The following is an 18,800-nucleotide window of genomic DNA, read 5'->3' as shown; positions in this document are numbered from 1 at the left end:
GTGCGCGAAACATTGCGGACATGCGGGGAGGAACTGGGTGCAGGACTGCTGGTTTTGAAGGGAAAACGCTTGGAAGGAACTTGTCAATCCAAGTGGAGTTCCTTGGGTCCTCCATTTTAATTTTTCTGTTTCTTTACTGTTACACTTAAGGATTTCCTACTTAACCCGAAATTTACATTCTGCTGCTTAATGTTAGCTATGTTATGATATATTTAGTTACCCACAAAAAAGCAACCATTTATCAGTCCCGTGAGTCATTGGTGAATATTTCTATTGTTTAACTAATGGGTGGCAGCGAAGTGGTGTATTGAGTTTCAAATAAGTATTAGTAAAAGTAGTTCCAACTTTGAAGTCCAGAATGAAGATCCAGTTCTATCTTCCGTCGAATGCTCAGATCCCAATTAGACAGACACAAACGGCTCCGCTCCCATCTCGACTCCCGTGTGTACCTCATCTGAGGTCCACAGGCACCGCTCGTGATTTAGCGACTAACTTGGCCCGTGTCCTGCGAGGACCTGAACCAAGCCACGGTTGTTTGGGTAATGAACCATGAATTTCTATTTGTTGTCCGTTCAGGTAATTAAGTAATAGCTCGGTAACGGTTCTGTTTACGTCATGGATACATATGTTTTGCCAGCTTCCTCCAACTATATAAAATATCTAAATACTTCAGTCACCTGGTTCATCATCACCGAACAACATTGAAAAAGCTAGCTTGATAGGTATTTCGAATATAATATTTAAAAAGTCTTCTTCATTATATTCATCAATACTGATGAAAATATTGACTGATGCGGATATGTGTTAAACTATTGTTATTTCTGTAGTAAGTGGGTCCATATGTACACTTCTTGTCAATGATAATGTCTTTACTCGACTAAGAAAGATGTAAGTGTAAATGTTAATTAAAGTACTAATTAAATTACAACCTAGCAGAATAGAAACAATCTACTGAAAATTAGTATTAGGTTTGTGGTATGTTGTTAAATTATAAGCGGTATCTTTAACGTTTGGTTAACTAATAAAATAACTTGAAATTCCGCTCCTACTGCGATACGTTACCTATGTAAAAAAAATGAGAGATGATGAAAAAAGGAACAATAAAAAAGATCGTATGAAGGAAATTTATTTCAAATAATCATATTTAATAATGCTCACTTTACAAACATTCACATTTAATTTTCAACTAACCAACATTAAGCTACCCACATCATAAGAAACTTATCACAATATCTAATTCCAATAAATTATCTATTTATATTACCGAAACAGTTTTCAACATAATACAATGCAAAACGAAAATTATTTCCCTTTAAATATTATTCACAACTTACTCAATACTCAATTATTTATTGCGTTCCATAATGTACATCATTCATCCTTGCTAAATCAAGTAGGATAAGAAGAATCACAATTACCTTACAATATAACACTTATTTGCACAATATTTGCTAAGCACAGTGGTACAAAAAGTACCGACATATTCATATAATCCTAACACTAATGTCTTGTTTCCTCATTGTTAAAAGCCTGAGTTTTCCAAAACTCAGCTAATTCTTTGAAGTTGTTGCAACACTGCCGCTGTCGACGGGGACTGCAGTTGACCCCCGGACTGCGCAGGATTGAACTAAACCTTCTTACGAGCGTCGTCACCGATGCCCTTGTCGCTTCATCATCTAGAGGCATATTTGACAGATGGTTCAGTTTCTCAAACGCTTCGTCGATGAACCTGTCCACACCACCTTCACTTGTTTCCTTTTGAGATGGAGTGTCGTCAAAGGAGAGATCATCGATGGAAATGCTGCAGCTGATCTTGTCTGGGAATGGATTCTTGCGAACAGTACTGGTCGCTGAAGACAGCTTCTCGACTGATTTGAAGATGTCGTCTATGGTATCGCAAATCTCTTCCACTGATGCTGCTGATAGAATCTGTCCATTGATGTAATAAAAGTCCTTTGGTTGTTTCTTCTCTTGAAGGTCCTGCAGAAAGTCCTTGTAGTCCAGCACTCCCGCTTTTGAAAGTCTTCTGCCAACTTTTCTTCGTACTTTTTTGAACATGAACGAAGAATCGAAGGTAGTTTTCATTAAGTCCAAAGTGCTGAAGACCGGTTTGAGTTGTGATGGTAATTCTTCATCTGTTTCCAAGTCTACTGGTTCCCCCCACTTTTGGTCGAGCTGTATCCATTGCTCGTTGCCTAGTAATATCGCTTCGGAATCTAGGAATGAACTGCACATTTTGAACGACCTTCCACCTCGGGCAAGCGGCGGTGACTGAGGTGTGACTGAGATTAACGCGGTTATAAACTGCGCTAGCGCATTGTTTTGGGTCATTAGATAATGATGTTGCTATCGCATTAGGTATGTTTTGTTTCCCTAATTAGTTTTGTTCGAGACCGATCCCGAAGGGATTTCTATGATTAGTAATTTGCGATAACGATAATCTACAATAATAGAGATTACCTACTGTAAATTAGACACAAAAATATATTATTGTTTACTATTATTAAGTATATCTGCTTGCGGGTAAACAATCACCTCAACAGAAAGATTGAAAGAACTAATTAGCTTTGTTTGTGATAATAAGAACAAATATACTAACATCTAAATATAGTTAATCCTTGACTTGCAAAGCATCAATAAAATTAATAGATTCCAGTGATCATTTGCAAAAACAATCGACGATCAAATTTAATTACCTTCTCCACAACTCATTTCAATAAATCTATGAACTAAGTGCTATAAGTAGATTCATCTTTAGTACACAGTGAATATGCAAAAAGGACGCACCCGTGCGCATACGTTGTATTGTAATAAACAAGGCACCTTTTGTGAACAACGACCGGCTGTCGCTTAATTATCGTTTTGAAATGAGCGTTACACCGGATTTATAATACAGGGTACACTGCCGCGGTAAAGTGCTCTAGTATTTCATATTTTTTATTGTCAATAGATATAAATAAGTGAAATAAGAATTTTATTTGTTTAGCTGTTAAATTAGTTTATTGTTTTGTAGAAAGCGACGTTCTCGTGCGAATAAGTTCAGTGTAAATATTATATAAAGTTACGATTTTGTTAAAATATAAAAAAGTTATAAAGGTTTTGAATAATGAAGACAATAAAATCATAAGGCAGTTGGTTCCTTGTGAATTTTTTATTTGTTTTAACAGTTTATAAATAAATCGGAGAACATTATTTGATGCGAGCAAATCTTTTTTTATATTTTAATTCAATTGTCAGTTCATTAAAATGTTTTGTTTGTTAATTATGTTTGTTTTTTAGTTGATAGTTATTATATCATTACCAAATAATTTGTGATATATTAGCATAAATACCTCATAACTCTAAACAAAAGTACTGAATAGTTATTATTTTTTTAAAACCTTACCTAATGCATTTTTATTATTATCTTTTTGAAATCCTAACACTTTTGTTGTCGCCATCCTATCCAAATACTCGGATACCAGCGCCCTAATGAGAAGGCCTGATATTACCTACATCGTAAAGTTGTTTGTTTCAAATTGTGACCCAGCCAGTTATTATTTTTAACTTTTTCGGAACAAAACATCACATTTTCTGCGGTACACATATTTTAAACTCTTTGCTCTTTAGTATGATAATTATGAAAACAAATTTCATTATGCTATGTGAATTAAGGGAACTTGGCAAAATCATAAATGTGTAGGGTTCGGCAAAAATTGTTTAACTAGCTTCTTTTATCTAAATTACATTAAACCGTGTTTTACAATACTGGTCAAATGTTATACTTAATTTTGTTTATATTTTAGACGGTCGAAGGTTTTTAAGAATCATTCACACTATTTTAATTTTACAAACCATATTACTATAAGGACACATATTTTAAGTCTATACATACTTTCATTCACTTTACATTACAAAATCTCTTTAGCATCAAAACTAAAAACTTATACCAAACACAAACAGACATGAATCTCGACCATCTCCAAACTTTGTATAAAAATATTATATTCCATTGAACAAACGAGAACGCACACATAAAGGGTAAGTAACGCCCATATTATAAACATCCAAATCCACTATTTCCCACCTTAATCTTATTATTTATCGCGTACGGGGAAAGCGTCCGGGGCAATTAAACGCATCCAGTACTTGGCTATGTATCACGGACAGTAATCCGGGGGACAGAATCATAATAACAAAAAACAATAAAAATAACGAATTACCCCGTGAACTGGGCTTGAATCGGCCCGGAGGACGCCCGGATAAGAAATGAAGTGGAGATGGCTTTGAGTCTCGTTGATTTTGACCTAGATAAGGAAGCTGTCAAATGATTAAGAAAGTAAAACTAAGATTTTTCCTATGGATTTACATATTAACCACTACTTTAAAATATACATTAAATATGTATAAAGCATAAGGGAAAGCAATCCAAGCTGTTAATCATTATTTTAACTATACAAGAATTCTGTATGTACAAACATGTTAATTTATAAAATATATTTGTGACACGACAGTGGGGTACGTAACCTACTCACAATATAAACTGTCACCCGCCACTGCCCAGTCGTCATCAGCTGTCCAAAAGCTTTAGTCCGAACACCGTCTCCATAACATAAGGGACCGCTGTTCCAAATCCACATTCTGTTTGTGCTCATTCTTAATATGGGGCAAAACTGTTGGAAGAACAACAGTTTTTGTTGTATATTTTATGTTCTGTGACGCTATAACTCAGGCCGCGTGACATGCCACCCTGAGCCCCGTGATATACAGCCTACACAAGTACTACTCTAACATTATTTATATCACAGCAGTTATTTTTATTTATATTCTTATTTTATTGGTTTATTGCGTCACGGCTTGTTGATACTGTTTCTCCGTTCGTTAAGTAGATATCTTATATGCTTATTACTATATCTTGCGCGGAACGACTTTGTTTTATGTCCTCGTAATAATTTGTTGTTTAATAAATATTGGTACTATAATTCGTTTCGCGTCGATATAAAATGTATTGTGAGCACAGTGGTTCGGAAGTCATAATTCTTATTCAATTGTTTATTTCTCCAATATTTCGTTAGTTATCCTCACTGTCTTTGATATTTGGCAGAATTTCAAAGGTTATTATTTGTCAAAGTTCGATAAAGTGGCTACTTCTTCTATTATTATTTTTCCATCGATATTCAACAAACTAATAGAAAACAATAACCTACAATAATTTGCTAGACACACTATCTGAGGTTATCATATTATTCAACACTTAAAGTCTCAAATTTTCAGGCAAATCTTAGGATTAAGATTAATCTAAAGACCTTTACCTTCGTATTTATATACGTCGCTTACTCCTCAATCAAAGTATGATGGGTCCAAAACTAGTCGGAAAATCCCGAGAAATACGCGTGACTGAACCGTTGCATCTTGTAGGTATGAAAAAACGAAAATTACATTCTCTACAAATACGCCATTTAGGTCTTTTCTAAGTAGTAGAAAGCAGAGGCTGAGAGAAAGCAGAGAGACATTTATTTGTAAGTAAGTACAGCAAATTTCTGGTGACAACTGTCGTGAACTTTTCTTCTGCATTCAAGTTATTTTTATTATTTTTCATTCATCAAAGTCCACTTCAACAATATCTGCGACATTACTGAAAAATGTTAAATGTAACACGTAAAAAAACAATGACGCTGCCTTTCAATACTGATAGTCTCACCTAGTTTGTTTATTCTTCAGGTTAATTAACAAAATAATTGGATTAATGTATTCGTATTAAAATTATGATCCCGGAATATATTATTTAATGGTTTATCAGTGCATTATCGTAAATTAATTAGACGGAAAATAATGCGGTGCCATTACATGCATTGATGTCAACGGGATGGCTACAGGATGTTATTCACAATATTTCTGATATAAACGTTTATTGGTCAAGTTTAAAACTTAGTTTAACTGGTAAAGTAAAAGTTAGTCATCATGACGGTAAATCTCCATGTAAGTGCTTTTAGGTTATAATTGTCAACGTATACCGTATGGTACATTTTTCCGTATGGTGTTTGTCTGTTTCTTTATTTTAGCTACACATATCATTCATGCATGTTTCAAGTCTACGAGTTCTGCTCGAATATAGTCCTATCTTCTCAATAACACCTAAAATACGAAAAGTTAATAATTTCTAACAAAGCACCTACTGCGAACAACTTTAACCCTACCAATCCACCCTATGCATGAATCGCAAAAATACCGCCAGTCGTTCGGTGATCGCATTGATTGCTATTATTTCGAGTCATTAAATCAAAGCAACGACAATCGCGCTCATTATGGCGATGCCGAGCTATTTTCCAGTGGGAATACACCCGCGGGCATATATCACGTAACAAGCAGTTGCAATTAGTTGTGCTTAGTTGTTGGCCCTATATGTTGACGAAATTATGAGGTATATGATAAATAAGATATAAATAAAATGAAAGTAAAAAGCCGTCCAGATTCAGTCATCGGCCATTGAAATTAGTAGAATTGGGGTCCAGACTGATACCAAATAATTTTATCTAAGTTTGAAACCTCAAGTTTTCTTTTTAATGTATTGATTTTAAGGCAAAACACAATAGTTTGAAATGAGTCCCATGTTTAAAAACGGGTCCTTTCTTTAAAACTGTTCATTCATTAGACAAATTATAATGTCATAGAAAAAATGGTTTTTGCCATTAATACTATAATGCAGCTAGACCGTACACAGTAAAGCTGTCTAAGATGCATCGTAAAAAAATAAAAATAAAAGATTACCCTAAAAAAAAAAGCAACTTAAGTGAAGTGATGGCGTCACCATTACCCTTTTGCCTAACTAAGCGCCTGAAGCGAATGTGATAGCAAACCGAACGAGTGCACCCCACAATCAGCAACCGTTCGCTATTTACGCAATAAGCCTACAGCTAGCTATGAATTTAATCATCCAGCCCGACTAGCCGTTGTTAAATTTTGATTTATGCCACTCTCTGCGGTAGTTTTTGAACTGATTGCGTTTAGTTTTATGGGTTAGTGCGCCATTTTAGCGGCAATTTATTTCTATAATTATTTTGGTTGATAACTTTTTATGTGTTGTCATTTGAAGGGGAATAGCGGTGATATTGTGGTGGATGCGTGGCTTCCAGCTATGAATGTGCTTATCTGTTTTTCGAAGGCGTTTATGAAGGCCACTGTTAAACTTCCTACTTGTTGTACTACTTTTAAAATGTAAAGCAAACAGTAGGCAGGACGGTTGGAAACTATCCAGTCGCAGTGTTGTCCGCCTTTCTACATTCTACTTTAAAACACGACAGTGGTCAAATGCAGGAATTGGTTCCAATTATTCAGCGACCTTCGCCTTCAAATTCGTAGGTACTGCAATCTCTCAACAACTTGACACTTTTTATAATAAACACATCACACACAAGAGTGTTATTCTACTCTGTCTCTAAAAATAAGTTAATTTCATGAATAGGCAAACGGAATAATTATAAAAATGATTATACATTACATACTCATAATCTAATAACGTAACATAACGCTAACATTTTCGAACTACACTAACCATTTGGTTAATATCGCACCTATCTAGTGGCTCGTATATCTAAACATTGTCATTACAACCCAATCACCAAAACAAGGTGCTCGCATTAAAATGACATAACGTCATGAGCGGTTACCGGGCCGAGCGTTCCCGAATGATGCCGAACACTGCCGAAATTAGCATTAATTCGCTCGTAAAGCCGTCAGCGGCGCGATAGACTGCGCTTCGTGTTAGACCATTAGTGTTACAGTTTTATACTGGATTGCTAGTTTTGTGGCAATGGACAACATGATAGTTACAAAAGTATGTTGAAACCTTTCATCGACTTACTAAAATCTACAATAACTAAAAAAATTATCTCAGGTAATGGGTTTATATTATTCTGTAGCTTTGAGCCGAAGTTTTTGCATTATTATTTTTATTTAATATTATTATTGATTAACTTAAAACTACTTATAACTTATTTGCAATACAGTATCATGGAAGTATATCAAAACTATCATAGTTTAGGCCTTTCGTATATTCATATTATTATTATTCTAATAACGTACTGCACAGTAGTCCATTTCTACATAAATTGCTCAAGATTAAAAAAATATATCTTGCACATTGCATCTTCAAATGAAAAAAATAGGTAATTTGGAAATTGATTCTGACCATTGTTTAAACAAATTTATCATCTAATCTGTATAGCGGCTAATCGGGAGGCCACAGCGCGTTACCATTGTAAAATACGAGGGTAAAATTAGAATCTCACCCAATAGCTGTTATTTATTATGAGCGCACTCAATAATATCGTGTGCAGAGGCGATAATGACTGCACTAAATATGATTTAGTGATAATAATCATCGAAAGGATGCGCTCGCGAGCGGAATTATGCCGTGATTAATACGCGCACTGTAATTAGTCGAATGGCTTGTTTGGGAACACGTTTTTGTGGGGTATTAAGAAAAATGAGTTGTTATTATATACAATACCTACAATGGCCAAATACTGAAGCGTCAATTAGTTTAGTTCCCACTACTTTTAAACAGCCTCTGTCTGAAATTATTAAAATGAAGCATAATAATAAAATAAAAGCTTTTGATAGCTTTTCCGTAATTACTGTGTAATTTTTTGGATTTACCATGGACATTCCCTTAAACAGAATCAGAACTGTGATTTTGCCTTGAAAGCTTAATTAGACAGACAGTCGCATGACCCGACACAACGATTATTCACGCTGCTCTAATTGATTTTAATACAAAGTTTATAACGAGTCTCACATATTGTGTTTTATTTCTATTTGAACTACAGTCACAGAAACAACGTAGATATATGCGATAGACAACTAACCCAATATTATTCTATTTGATTTTGAGTACTAGTAAGTTTCGATACTGTGAGACAAATGCGATAATGTCAGTCCAACACGACAACAGTAACATAATGATCCAGCTTACTAGATTTATCACCACATATTAGCTCATGCGTAGTTGATTGGTATTTTCATTTTGAGTTTAAAGCTTGTTTTCAATCAAAATATGTTAGTTTGACTTCAGAAAATTAAGAACAATCTCCTGACTTTATCAGTCCTCACCTTTCCCGTTAGGTTATATTGTTAAAATTAAGGATATGGTTTTCTAATAGATCATGTAAATACGTCATATCGCGACGAGACAATACCACTGCTAATTGAATATAAAAAAAAAACCTTTTTTTGTGGACAACAAATTGTCAAAATCTTGATAGTAATAAATTATACAATTTCGTTTTTCTTTATTTCACTGCACAAAAAAAAAATCAAGTATCATAGTTCAATCTACAATGATTTTCCTAAAAGCAATTCTGTTACTGGTTGCTATTCGTGACCAAATAATAACAGAAAATGCAACTTAAACTGATAATATTTAGTACATGGAGACTGAAGTTATCTTGTATAACACACAAGCTTTACTTAATGTATTAGTGTGGCTTTTGCTTTATGATTTAGTGAATTTGTAAACAGTTCTGATGAAAAACGAGCAGGTACCTACCATCCCATTCAAAAGCATGTTCTGCAGGTTCTACCCTTCGGTTTTACAGTTCCTACATACAGATTCAAGCTAAAATACCTTGACCCTTTCAACGTACAATGGTACACAAAACACAAACAAGCAGTCACGGGTATAACAGTAAATCGGTGAGCGCACACAGCCGGCACAAGTAATATGTAGGTGCCGCTCAGATATTGCCAATGCACGCCGCGCAGATTTAAGATGGCCGGCGACTTGCCTTGTTTTAATTGGTCAGATTGTTTGGTAATGTTTAGAGGTGGTGATACCACTTTTGAGTTATTTTTTTTGAGATATTTCGGTCACTTATAATCTGTTATTGTTTTAATCGGAACGAAATAGAGCAAATATGCACGAAGGTTTGTCCAACGACGAATGACTTTTTCTTTATTATTTTTTAACGAAGTGTAGGTATGTAGGTATATGTGTCTAGGTATTTTAATAACTAAATTCAATTAATTTAATGGCTAAACTGAGTGTATTAAATACTAATCATCGAATTCCACACTATTCGAACAAGACTGGCAGACTGACTCAAATGTAGCTTTCCAGACAATTTTTGAGAATTTCTACTGCCAAAATTTGACAAAACACATACTTAAAAAATTACTACGTTTTTTAATTAAAATATAATACAAATAAGTGTCAAAAAGTGTTCGCATCACCAGCTCCATATTTACCCGTCCGGTCCGGCAACAAACCGCACGTGCCGGAGTTACGGCGCGCGGCTGCGTGCGGACAAGCAGAGCGGTTCGTATTGCGACGCACTTTATTGCCCCCGATACATTTTGACAACGGCCTAGACAACGCTTGCGATGCACTGGCCCGATTTGTTTTTGAAGCAACCTGTATATAATGGGTAATGGGAAATGTTTTTGGGTGTTGACAATCTAAAGTTAGGGCAGTTAATTTTAGGACGTTGTGTTTTGTGAACGCTTAGAAGATTATATTGATGAGACATGCTATGTCTCACGTATATCTACACTACAGGCAATATACAAACAAGGAACTATTTGGGTATGGTTCTCGTGAGTAAAGAGTGAGGTATTTAAATAATTTTAATATTTAATTTTAAGGTAGTCTTTTAATTAAGCAGTATTCAATAAAAAATTATGTAGTGTCAGATAATTACACGATATATTAAAATTAAAACGATATAACGCAAAAATTAATCCGGGCGCTGTCAATCTGACAATTTAACCCGTCGCCCGCCGCCGCATTATCACTCATTACGATAACCAATTTTAATGATACACTACACAGACATCCGCGCTAATTTAATTCCGAAAATCTCAACGGATCCGAGTACCCAAGCCATATCAATAACATTATCAAAAAGCGATCTGTTACACTCATTAGTAGCCGAGCAGCGGAACAAAATGGTGTATTTAAAACTGCATCCCGGCCAAACGGCACGAAACGATAATTATTGGTAATTAGACCCTGCGCGGTTAGCGGCTGCTATTGGTTTATATTTAGTGCTATTTTCAACGATCTACCTTGCATCAGGGTGGGTCAGCTAAGTGGCCTGGTAATGTTCATCCGCCCAGAGGTGGGGGCGAACTAGGCTGGACGCCGGACGGTCAGACAGAGTTACCAACTTTTTTTTTGGTGTTGCAATGTTGTCATCATCATTAGGAATCTACTATGACTTAAATATATCAAGAATTTATAAGTTATCCTAATACTCATTTTTTGATCTTGTTCGTGTTACACTTTCGTTTCAATTGTTAACTCTGATGTGACGGTGTGTTGTCAGATATTAGTTTTGTTTTTACTTTGGTAATTATGCGGTGTAATTTTAAACAACAAGTTATTGGTCGGCTTAGAATACCAAAACCAAATACACCAATAAAATGGCTAAAATAAATAAATATTTAAATAAAATAAATCGAATGAGTTAAGCCAGTAAAATATCACTTCAGCATGACAATATTAACACAATAGTGATACATAACAATTCAAACATTACCAGAAGTTTATTGTGGTGATTTCCGTACAGCCTGGCCCGCCATTTTACATCGCAACCAAACGCGATATACGACGGAATTAAAAATACATAAACATGTTCGCATTTTACGATAATTACGGTGCACTATGCATTGGTAGGGTTATAATGGTGGAAATAAATACGTTCAATTGTTTTAATCGGTACAGCTACTGTTCGCTGTGAACGATTGTAATTTTGGCGAATTAAGTCGGATTGAATATAAAGGTGCGTGCCCCGTGGTAATTATGTTGTTTATTTTTAAATTGGCTGGGAATATTTACCACAATATTCTCGTAGTTAAGTCGTAAGCTACCTTTAGTTCAAGTGCCCGGTATTATAGTACAGTTTTTGTTTGGTTAGCACATAAGAAGTTCCTAAGGTAATTTAGTAATCAACTTGCCAAATTACATAGCCCGAAAGCAATCTACACGCATAGTAATTTCAAAATCGAATAGGAAATAGTTAGCTCTAAAATGATCTTGTTTTTTTCTAACTTTTTTCTGAAGAGTAACTGGTAAAGATTGGTTAAAGATAAAATCATTTCTACTTGTTTGAAAATAGAGAACTAGACTCAACAGCCAATTACATAAGTTTTATTCATATTCATCATCGTTTGATAAAGTAAAAGCAAATGAAAGATTGTGCAAACCAAACAGAAAGTCATAACAAAACATTCACATATACATAATATGTATTACAATATATCCTACACGCAGTAAATCGTAAATAATACAACCCTATGACGACGTACCAATAAAGTGAGCAACCCTACTGCCGGCCAATGCTGGGACAATAAACTAGAAATAACTATTGTAATTCAAACGGAAATGTTTTTGTGTTGCCACGGTGATAGTGTTTACCAGATTCTAGGGATAATTATTAAATACATAAGTTTGAAGCCAAATCATATCTACCAATATGCATTCATTTAATAATAATACTGGTCTTAAAGTTCAGTTGCTATAACTATTTTGGAAAGCTTCAACAAAAAGGTAACGTGACGTTTTTTCAAGGAGTAAGAATAGTAGGTATTCTGCTTAATCACCAATTCAGAGAATAGTAAACCACCTTTAAGCCAGAAGAGGTTCATTTTAAATTGTCAACCTGTCAGATAGTTAACTATAATATGTTTTTTTATAAGTAAAAAAATATGCTGTTACGTAGACAACAAAATAAAAAAAAGTATTAAAACAAATTCCAAGTTAATATAAATAATAAACTAGCAACACAGTCGCTGGCTGCGTCGCTTCGATACCGGTCAATGTCCATCAGTCGGCTGCCGTAAACTAGGGTTAAGTCTACGGATTTGTCCCCATCAGCTTCCATATATTTGTGTATTGATATGCCATGATATTGGATTAGGATTTATACCTCGGTCTCTTGAACTATTGCGTCAGCATTTTATGGTTGATTACTTTTTGTTTGTGTTCGTACATCATCTTGCATTTGTTTTTTGTATTGTAATTCTCATTTTATTATTTACGCTAGTAAAGTCTGGAAATGTTACTGGAGGTCTTCTAGGACCCTTCGGTAAGTAAATCTGTAGCACGAGACCACTTTAAAAGTTCTAAAATGCTTTCTTTTTGCATAATAATAAGCATATTGTCATAAAAACTTGCTACACCACTAAGTCTCAATCGTTTCCCGCTACACGGTCAATTCGTAGCACCGCCGTAGACCCAATCCGTAGCCGCGTAGCAATTTAGCTCATCTCATTACGTAAGTATGAAAAATCGTAAAGTTTAATTTGTTCACTTGATAATAACAAGAAAACACGACAAATTAACATTACTAAGAGACAAAGAATGCCTGGAGTTTGATACTACGTTCAAATCAAGCAAGCATACACATTAAATATAATAGCTTAGGTCTGCGCCTTTGGATGACGCCGAAATAATAGTATGGATAAGTCGATACAATTTCTAAATAAAAGTATGTAAAAATTCGACTGAAGATATTTTGTATATTAACGTCTCTTGCCTGGTTGTTAAATTCACAACATTGACACTTCAAGTAACTAGTATGGCGTGCTTTTAAAAGACGTGTCTTCAATTTAACATGCTAATTTAGTTTACTACAGATACATTGTATAGCGTTTGAAAAATCTTTTGTAATTTTAAATTTCAGCTAAATATATGATCCTGAAAAAATAATTTAGATTTTCAAATGATATTGTATTAAATATCGATAATCTAAAATAGAATAAAATAAGTGCCGCCAAATAAACCTTACTCTTTCAAAAAAAGTTCGACATAAAGTCGTCTCGTCGTATCCACACAACACCAACCGTCCCACAGCAGCGCAGCGCACCAACAAATTCTTGGCTCATTTGTTTTTTATTCATCCACCGCCCAGTGTAATCGAAAGTATAAATTGGCTTTAACTGCGCCAGGCCTGCCGACCGATAACACACCCCTTGTTAACTGCGTAATAAGAAAAATAAACTTATATTTGTAGAGCCTTATGGAATATCAAAGTTTAAACTGAGATAGTGTTCATACTGCAGCGCATCCCTTGTAGGAAGTTTGAGCTTTGAGAAGGTTAAGCATCGCTTAATGCGGTTTGGATTTTGATGGGTGAGCGTTATGTGGGAGATTAAGGTTCGTTGATGTTATGATAGATATTGAAATGAAACTACTTTTACGGATTTTATCGCGGTTTAATTTTAGATTTTAGTTCCCGACGTTTCGAAACCTTTGCAGGTATCATGGTCACGGGCAGACTGAGATGGCGTTCGTCTTGACAGAAGATGTTGCTCGTTCTACCTTCATATTTTAATTAATTATTTGTGGTCCGACCTACGCAGTATGAGCTCACTGTGTCTTGATGTCTTGCAGCGCTGCTCTTGGGTTTGGCCTTGAGTTTATTTATTATTGGATCCCAAGTAGGTGATATCTTCCAGCCATCTTCTCTATTGAAATTAGGGTGTTTTTTAATCTCAATAGCCTCGCGAAACATCCTAGGTAGGAATTTGGATTCTTTAGCGAGGATCTGTGGTTGGTCAAATCTAATATAATGGCTGGAACCTTCAGCATGTTCGGCGACTGCAGACTTCGTTGAGCGGCGGTGTTTGACGTCAGCTATGTGTTCTTTAACGCGGGTCCCTATGCTTCGTTTGGTTTGACCGATGTAAGAGAGGCCGCAGTCACAATCTAGTTTGTATACTCCTGCATCTTGTAGAGGTATGTGACACTTGACAGATGGTAAGGACTGGCTAATCTTCTTGGGCGGCTTGAAGTATGTTTTAATTGAAGCTCGCTTCAGGATGTAACCAATCTTGTCAGTGACTCCTCTGACATATGGTAGTACAGCAGGCAAACGATCAACAGTGGCTGGCTTCACTCGGTTTCTGTGACGGGGCCGTGGAACTTGGAGCTTGTTGTCTCGCAGTACTTGCTTGACGTGTTGAAGCTCAGCGGCAAGGTGTCTGTCATCACAGAGTCCGTGTGCTCTCTGAAACAAAGATTTTCCCACGGTAGCTAACTGTTTAGGGTGGTGGTGAGATTCACCGTTTAAGTACCTATCTGTATGGGTCTTCTTTCGATACACGGTGTGACTTATGGTCTGATCAGGATTCCTTTTAACTAATATGTCTAAGAAGGCAAGAGATTTATTATCCTCCAACTCCATAGTGAATTGAATTTTGTTATTGATGGAGTTGAGATGTTTTAAAAATGCATTTACTTGACTAGATGGTAAAACTGTGAAAGTATCATCTACGTACCGTTTGTAGAACCTGGGAGTGAAAGGAGCTGTTTTTAAGGCTGTCTCCTCGAAGTCTTCCATGAATATATCGGCGACTACAGGGGATACAGGCGAGCCCATCGCTACACCATCTACTTGTACATAGAATTTATTGTTCCACAGTAGGTAGCCAGATGTGAGGCAGTGCTCGAGAAGTTCTGCATATTCTAGAGGTAGGTAGTTCTCTGCTAGCTTCTTGGAAACAATTTCAATACAATCCTTAACTGGTAGGCATGTAAACAAGGACTGTACGTCGAAACTAACCATTACTTCATTGTCATGAAGATGTAGATGTTTAATCTCATTGACAAAGTGGTATGAATCCTTCACAAACGCTGTAGTGTTGCCTCTGAGTGGTGAGAGTGTTTTCGCGACGTGCTGAGCCAATCTGTAGGTTGGTGTGTCGATTTGGCTTACAATAGGACGTAGCGGGGCGTTTGGTTTGTGTATCTTTGGCAACCCATACAGTTTAGGTGGTTTTGCGCATGTAGGTATTAAGTAGGTAACATCTAGACTTAATGCTTCGGAGTGTTTCTTAACCAAGGCGGTGGTAGTTGTTAACACCTTTTTGGTAGGATCAGTTTTCACTGGTTTATATGTCAAGTACGTCCGACAATAGATCTTCTATTTTAGCATTGTAGTCCGATGTATCCATGACGACCGTAGCGTTTCCCTTATCTGCACGGAGTATAGTTACATCTTGTCTGTTTTTGAGGTTCTTTAAAGCGAGATGTTCGGCTTTAGGGAGGTTTGGTTTGGGCACTACACTTCGACGTAAAACAGATGATATATCTTGGCGTATCGCCTCCAAATCTTCCTTCCTCACGTTATTGTTGAATTTGAATTGAAGTTTCATTTCAATGTCTAACATTCGCGTAAACCTAAGAAACCATTATGATAGATAGTTTATGAATTGAAGGTATATTAATATCAGAAATTCTTTGAAGATATTTAAAAACACACTAGTTATCATCATGATTATTGCATTGTATGTGTAAGTCTATAAAGATCAATTTTAATTTATAATTATAATTCATTGCCTAAATCATCACACAGGACTAATAAACAAACTACCAACTTCACAAATTCTTAGTCCTTAAAAAGTTCTCAACAAATATTTGCCTGCATTTCTGATTTAATAAGCAAGGACCGCGCATTGGGACGGTAATAGGCTATACTTTACTTCTCCAACTAAAAACAACAGTCATTCGCTATTTCCACCCACCTTACGCTAAGAAAAGCCTATTAAAACAGGAAGAAAGTTAAAAAATAATTAATGATTTCGTAAATATTCATACCTTGGACGGAGTTTAGAGTTAACCCTCCACGTTTTGATTGTACTGAGATCTTTTTTAGACGGGCACGCTGCGTTTTCATTTTAGTTTGCAATTTTTTTTGCTTTGCTGAAAGTGAACAAATTATACAGCCAAAAGTTTTATCGCAGTGATTTAAATAACGGGAGAAATAACACATTACAAACTAAAATACATATACCAAAATTGAAGTCTTTGAATTCTTGACTATGTAATTTATTCCTTAAGTACAATATAATGAAAAAAGAATGTATTATCTTCTAGACTTTATATTTAGATTTATAGGATATTTTTAAGTGATTCGTCAGTGCCATTTCATTAAACAGTGCGTGAAAATGTTACTCGTCTAAGAGAACTTATTGTATTACAATTGCGCGTCTACTTACACAATAAGCGCCCGTAAGTTTTCAAAAGTGAAGGGTTCGTCGAAACGACTCCGATTTAATTTAAGTCCAGCACCGTTATCGTCGGTACCCCATTGTTTTTCTTTCTTGAAATTTTACGGTCAATTTGACGTGATTCCTTTTTTTACGATTAATTTGAATTTAATTAGTTTTTAGCATTGTTGTCGTGTTACAGCGGTTGTGAGTACTTGTGAAGCTTTTATTGCCAGTTTATAGTTTGCAGTATTATATTATTTTTTCAGTGTGAATTTGTTTTTTTTTATAATACCAAGTTTATATAACTTTAATGGTTCGTAATAATTAGAACTCCTAGAGCTATACCTGCATTTATTTTGAGTGATGATATGTTTGAAAAGTTTAACGGTTCCTACATATCTATTTATTCTTCATTCTTTTAAAACAAAATACTATTGTTTCAATTTGGATTGTAAATTATAAATAACTATTTACTTTTTGAAAAATACTTTCAAACAATGGCGTTTCCCATTAACCACCTTACGCAAACTTTTCTTATCAAGCTCCCGTCTTCACCGTCCAGCTAAAACACCATAAACCCAGCCCCATAACAATTACAGAGCCAGACTAACCTCGTCCACATCCACGTAAGTATAAGATCGACAAATCCTGACGTACTGCAACTTCGCACAAAAAAAGATCTCCCAACATATACATCTTTAGATATTGGCGGTTGTTGACATATTTACGAGCTTCTCGACTATTAAGTGGTGATTTAGTGTGGGCATATCGGGATGGATACGTTTTTATCGCGAGCAATATATCCACTCGGCTTCTGGCTCTATTATGTGAACCATTGTAAGGGAGTTTGAAGATTTCCACAAGCAGTTTTCCCTGTACGGATTTTTTAGTTCTAATGCTGATGGTATTTGTTTTTATGTTTCTTTTTGGTTATGAAGTGTCTTGCGTTGCGTTGATAGAGGTCTTGTTAAATTGGACTAGCCATGAGAATTCAAAAATATTTTACATAAGACCTTCGTGGTTAGTTTTGTATAAACGTGCCTCATGTTAATTGCACTTTTGATGACATTTTATAACACGTTTACAGATTACAATGCTACAAATATTATGGAAATGAAATTAGAAAAGAATACACATTTTCGTTCACACACTTTTCAAAAAGCGAAGGTCAAATCGGTTCTTGCGTTTTTAAACGTTCAAATAGCAAAATAATCCTAATAAAAAGAAATAAAACGAATAGTTAAACTTAATCACAGAATACAATTGTGTTCTGTATTATGTGAGATTGAGATAGACCCACGTCAAATGATAAACAACAAACAAAAATAGTTACGGTAACGCCTTAGTTTCAAGCATCTTAACCTCTCAAAAGCTAAGAAAGGGTACAAATTGACATTAACAAGTTAATTCTTCAAGCTTAATCTGGGATATTTGCTGTTCTGATGGTTACGTAATCATGGGTATTGCTCTAATTCTAGGACACCGCAAACGGTTACACGGTTGTGATTTAAAGAGGCTGGATGTGACAGGCTGGTGTTTGTCATGCAACAATGGTATGAGCGTGCATACTTACTTAAAGAAAACTCGTATAAAATAATAAGAAAATATATGAAACGCATGGTTTGAAAAATATGTGCTTTTTTTAAAGTTCGAATATATTGTACGAAATAAATAAATAATTTGTAATAGTCATCAGTTTGACATTTCTCCAAGTAGCTAACGTGAAGAAAAACAAATACCATACCCGCTCTTTGTCTAATTTAACTTTCGTAAACTCAAAAAGGTGCAGTTATGATGTTTTGTTTCTAAGTCGAGCCGTATTCGGGACT

General features: G+C 35.3%; 1 protein-coding gene across 1 annotated transcript; it reads right to left on the bottom strand.

Annotated features, from left to right (window-relative positions):
• Positions 1 to 1,129: 1,129 nt before the first annotated feature.
• On the bottom strand, positions 1,130 to 2,346 carry LOC113508817. Its single transcript, XM_026891946.1, has one exon. It carries the CDS (start codon positions 2,329 to 2,331, stop codon positions 1,501 to 1,503), a length of 831 nt encoding a protein of 276 aa, XP_026747747.1. The 5' UTR covers positions 2,332 to 2,346; the 3' UTR covers positions 1,130 to 1,500.
• Positions 2,347 to 18,800: the final 16,454 nt, after the last annotated feature.

The sequence above is a fragment of the Trichoplusia ni genome, chromosome 3 (genome assembly GCF_003590095.1).
Source record: "Trichoplusia ni isolate ovarian cell line Hi5 chromosome 3, tn1, whole genome shotgun sequence".
NCBI lineage: Eukaryota > Metazoa > Arthropoda > Insecta > Lepidoptera > Noctuidae > Trichoplusia > Trichoplusia ni.
This window is presented reverse-complemented; position numbering and strand designations above follow the sequence as displayed.

What these genes read in the sequence shown, in the direction of transcription:
- LOC113508817 (XM_026891946.1), bottom strand. Translation starts at nt 2,331, where the DNA reads ATGACCCAAAACAATGCGCTAGCGCAGTTTATAACCGCGTTAATCTCA.